Here is a 5,458-nt window from a genome sequence, read left to right on the forward strand (position 1 = left end):
TATGTTGACCACCGGCTCTGGTTTTATGTTACCAAGGGTAACAGTGAATGACTTAACAGCTTCTCCTGAGTGTAACGACTTTACACGCCCCCCAACCCTTGGTTACCCACTCATCCTAATAAAACCCTAATAACCAGCATGTTATTTTACCCCATCTATACAGATATGTGAATAAATCAGCACCCCCCCCCCAAATGACATGATGGGATGTTGAGCAGACACACACACCCTTTTGACACGAGCAACACACTGACACAGCAGTTTTCATGTTCAAAAATAATGGTCTTGTTTTAATAAAAACACCAATAAAGTACATTGTAAGAAAACAATATCTTCACATAATGTGGCATTGTAATATACAATACAGTTTGTCGCTCAGGAATCTGAGAAATTTACTAGTTTTTACAAAAATGCTGACTGATTTTCTTTTTTTCTCCATATATATATATGTATATATATATAGTCTGCACAAGATACAAGAGTGTGACAGAAACAGTTCTTTAGAAAGTCTACATGCAACAGGCGATGCTGTTTGCACTGAACTCATATTGGTCCATTCTCAGATCTGAACCCTACTGGTTTTCTTCTCTCCTAGGGTGGGGTGGAGGGGCCTCAGGTGAATTGAGGAACCCACCCCCACGAGTGACGAAGATTCCTAGTCACCGGAAACATCCCGACTGTTTTCAAGGTTCTTCTTTTTCTTCTCCTTCTTCTCCTTTTTGTCTTTTCGAGACCTTGGCATGAAGTAGCCCTTGTTCGTTCTTCCCGGTGCTGCGGGCGATTGGAGTTTGTGGAGGGTGTGTGAATGTATGTGTGTGTGTGTGTTTGAGTGTGTGTTCGTGTGCTGCGTGGGGTCTTAACGACACATAATCCTGTCGTCCGAGCAACCGTTCTGCGGGGGAAAGAGAGGGAAAAAAGCACGATTAGTACAAGGAGCAATGGCGACGGTGCGCTATTACGCACAGACCAAGTTACCAATTACGCACAGCATAATGCTTTTATCGAAGAGAGTTGTTCGAGGCAACCCCGATTGTGAGAGAGAAAGAGCGAGTGAGTCGTGATATTCACCTCCACTGTGATGCTGGCGAGCTCTGAGTTCAAGGTGGTCAGCGGCGTGCGTGGGACGTTGCCGGCGGTGTGCTGGCGGCTCCTCTCCGGCTCGTCCAGCTCGACCTGCAGGTCCCAGATGTAGTCGATGACGTGCTGGAGGATCTCCACCTTGCTGGCCTTCTTGTTAGTGGGCAGGGTGGGTACGAGCTCCTTCAGCTTGCTGTAGCAGCTGTTCATGTCCTGGAGGAAGACGCTCATCTGCTCGTCCAGCAGCGGGATCTTGCACTTGGAGATGGCGAGGCTCTGCTCGGACAGGCAGCGCACCACATCCTCGCCGCCCACCTTGCTCTTCAGGGCGCAGGTAGATCCGACAACCTTCATCTCGATAAGTTCGGGATGCGTAGCTTCCAGAGAAAGTGGGGGAAACCCAAAAACACGTGACGTGGAAACGATCGCGCAAAAAACGCTCTGGGATTGCTGCGTAGCGATGTTGACAGTTCGCAACATCCCACATGGGCGAAACCTCCTCAGCTTTATAGCGAAGCTGGGAGGAGCCGTGGCCTGGTGGCCCCGTTTGAAGGCGGGCAGCCAATCCCAGTGCCGCGTCGGGCTCGATGGGTCGGCCCCTCAGCCAATCCGCGCCCTCGACCGGTTATCGGGATTTACAATCTGTTTGAGGGATGGCGTTACAAATGGAAACAAATGTGTGTCTTTTATGGGTAATATGAGGGAATCCAGCTGTCCGTGGCTTGGGGACTCTGCAGGTGTAGATTGCCCGGGGACAGTCACGGGGTGTGTGAGAATGTGTGTGTATGTGTGTGTGTGTGTGTGGGACGGGGACCGAATGAATGGCAAATGATAATGAGGCTACCGCGGCGCCCCAGTTTCCCTCTTTTACCATTGTGGAGGCGCGTTGCAGATGTGCAAGACGGTAGTAAAAAAAAAAAAAAAATGAAGCGAAGACGCACAGATCGGTCACCGTGTCCCACATCTTTTCATCTTTCCGACGTCTTTTCATCTGTCCGACGTGATGGGAGTTTTGTCACTGTAGAGTCACTATCGTGTTATAGATCATTTAGTACACTGTAATTACAACGTTATTACTTAAGGGCGCCCCGATGATCGCTATAGATTGGAAGAAGAAAAAAAAAACAGAACAGTTCCCGGAAAACGTAACTTTTATTTACGCTCCAAAGTGCACTTTCATAGCAGCACAGATCCCCCCTTCCCCTTCCCCCAGCGTGCGCGGCAGCTCGTCGGATTCCTTCACATGTCCCTGCAGTGTGTGTGTGTGTGTGCGTGTGTGTGCGTGTGTGCGCGCGCTCACACTCGGATCACATCGCTCTGTTCCGAATCTTCCCCCCAGATTGTCCAAACAAGCTGGAGCAGACTGGCAGGCGCCAGCGCGGTGACGTCACCCATTCATCCGGGCCCTGACGCCTGTCAGCCTGGCGCCGCTCGGGCGGTCTCCATGGAGACGTCAAACAAGGGAGCTCGCACTCCTCCATTCACCTGCGTGGCGCGCGGGAGCCTGAGAACGAGCCGGCTCCGGGCTCGAGCTCCCCACCGTTCATTTATCACCTTTGAGGCGGCGCGGGAAGGGGGGGGGGGGGGATGCGCGCCCCCGCGCACCTGCGCGCCCCCGCCGCCTGCTCGTCGCGCCGCGGACATTTTTTTTTTTTTTTTCCCCTTACGAACCAAACAACCGTTACATTCCTGCAGACGGCCGCTCTCACCGCTGTACGTTCTTTTGGAGCATTTATAACGTTGTAATTACTGCTCCAAGAGGAAAAAGAAGAAGAAGAAGAAGAAAAAAAAAGCAAACCCTGACAGTTTGTTATCCAAATGTAACTCCCAGGATTTAAAAAAAAAAAATCTAATTTAGAGACTCGAGGTCCTGTTATTAACATATTTCTCATTTCACATATTAATGTGGGCTCTGAGATCACACGCAAATGCCGAAGCAGAGGCAACACTGTAAGAATTTTTTGATCACAAATAAACTAACTTTGCATAGAAAATCCATCCCCACCCCACCCCCACCTCCTCTCCAAAATTTCATCTACAGATTCCAGGTTCTGTTGTAACCATATTTTTCCATCCTCTAGACAAATAATGACTACGAGATACTCCATTGCACGCAGAGTTATAATTTTCCGCTCTAATATTACAGTAAAAACACACAGGGGTATGTTTGCAAAAGCTACACCCCCACCCAAATATCAAATCTCACATTGCATGAAATACTTCCCCTTAAAACACACACAGAGAAAAATGTTCTCTCAAAATGCACTAGTTTGTTAAGGAGCCATTATATCCCACTTGAGATCGTGTGGTTGGAAAATACCATCATTTACCGCATTGTGAAAGGGTAATTAATTTGTGACAGCACATGATAATCTTCAGTTGAAAGAGATGTTACATTGCAGGTAAGTTTCTTAAATTCACTTATCAAATAGATATGGAAATAAAAATGAACATAATATTTACATTCTCTGTTTAATACCTATTATTGCATAAAAACGGTACTGTCTTACATCATCTTGTAGTGGCTTATTTGTACGTCATCGTTTGGTAAATGAATTTAATCAAACAACAAAATTATGAAGCTTTTAGACAGATAACATTTACATTTGAAGGCTTTTAATGAACTTACTAAATATATTTCTCTTAAAATACTGGATTATCGTGACTGATGCATGATCACAAAGCTGTTTTTTATACTCTTGATCAGATTAATCGGTGAGATCTCGTCACATTTTCGGAAACGTTCCATTGATTTCGATGGGAAAGTCCCAGATTAAAATAACAAAAAAAGGGAAGAAAAAGAATGGTCTTAAAGGAATTTTGTCAACAATTTATTCAATATTTTAAAAAGCCCTTCAAAGAGACAGTGTTTTATTTACCAACGCCCCCCCCCCCAGACCAAAAATAACTTCACTATTGCTCTCTTGTAACAAAGTTAACTACCACCAGGTCTGTTGCAGTAGCCTGTAAAAACTTTTTTTCAAAACTTTCTTTTTTCCCCCTTTTTCCTTTTTTTTCTTTTTCTTTTTTTTTGCCCTCTGTCCTAGGTCGCAGCTGACAGGGCGGAGGGAGGGCCGGGTGGGCAGAACAATGGGAGCACGATGCAGGGATTGTGGGAGAGAATCTAGGCTGGAGCCACAGTGTCTGGAGCGCCCCTCCACTCCCCTCATCCAGCTTTTGTTCAGCTGCAAAAGCTATCAGCACTTCCTACTGACACCAACAATAACTCCACACAGCTGGGCCCTTTTTAGCCTGTTTACAGCACATCAAGGCGAGAGAGAGAAGACAGAGGAAAAGAGGCAGAGGAGGGGAAAGAAAAGTGAAACATATTAGCTCCTGATTTTAACTGACAGACTGACGATGCCCTCTCCATTTATTGCCAGCGCAGAATTAATTTCTCAGCGGACCTTTTTTTTTTCTTCGCGTAAGCCTTTAGCGTTTCGCACCAACGACGACAGACTGCGCCGGGAGTTGTTTTTCTGCATCCATCAATTTTTTTTTTTTTTACGCTGGGAACGCCGTGTATCTCGTTCTTGTTCATGTTGGCCTGTTACGTTTGGTTAAACGGAAACTTAATAGCTAATACACCTTCCTCCCCTTATCACTACAGCAAATAAAACACATTACAGGAAGCCATCGGGGGAAACGTCGATGGAGGAATTCATTTAGAGGAAATAGGACATTCCAACACGCTTTTGCCGCTGTTTTTATTACTAAGGGAACAATAAGTAGCGCTCAGACTACTTCCTGAACACGAAAGTGACCAAAACTCCGATAGCGGGCGACGAGAATAAATGAATTCTTAGAGAGAGGGTTTTACTTCACTGGGATTATTGAGACGCCGCTGAAAAGACATGGGCAGGAATTTGAATAATGGAGAAGTGCATCACATGGACGTTTTTTTTTCCCCTTTTTACACACACACACATACATACAGGTCATCTTCTCACAGCTGTAGGGTTAGTTTCCAGTTCCCAGTCTGGTTCTTCCTGTTTTCTTGATAATGATCACACCTGTGTGCAGGTGTGTGGGGAGGTTCATGTGGGACTGGAAGAGTGTGAGTGTGTGCTTGTGTGTGTGTCTGCGGTTTGTGTTTGTGTGTTTGAAGAACAGAAATTTTTCTACACCGCAATGGGCGAAGATCCGCCGGAGGTAGCGGCTGACTCTTGACAGTAATGTCAAATGTGTGAGTGCGTAACAGTGTGTGTCGTCGCTCCCCTGCCTGTGTGTTTTGCATGTTTCTGCCTGAATTCCTGTGTCGGCTGCTGCGCCCCGGCGCGGCCTGGCACCTCCCTGAGCAGCCCAGCCTCTGTAATGACTGAGGACCCATGGTTGGGAGTCACTTCCTGTGGGCGTCTTGGTTCATGTGTCATGAACGGCG

At 46.7% G+C, this 5,458-nt stretch overlaps 1 protein-coding gene across 1 annotated transcript; it reads right to left on the reverse strand.

Annotated features, from left to right (window-relative positions):
• Positions 1-261: 261 nt before the first annotated feature.
• On the reverse strand, positions 262-1,573 carry id1 (inhibitor of DNA binding 1, HLH protein). The gene is made up of 2 exons (XM_086168395.1): positions 1,069-1,573; positions 262-892 (listed from the first exon to the last, which is right to left on the reverse strand). The coding sequence occupies exons 1-2, from the start codon at positions 1,555-1,557 to the stop codon at positions 857-859; spliced, it is 525 nt and encodes a 174-aa protein (XP_086024521.1). The 5' UTR covers positions 1,558-1,573; the 3' UTR covers positions 262-856.
• Between the last annotated feature and the right edge of the window lie 3,885 nt (positions 1,574-5,458).

The sequence above is a fragment of the Fistularia commersonii genome, chromosome 21 (genome assembly GCF_037954325.1).
Source record: "Fistularia commersonii isolate RoL2024-O1a breed Wild chromosome 21, RoL_Fcom_v1.0, whole genome shotgun sequence".
In the NCBI taxonomy this organism is placed as follows: Eukaryota; Metazoa; Chordata; class Actinopteri; order Syngnathiformes; family Fistulariidae; genus Fistularia; species Fistularia commersonii.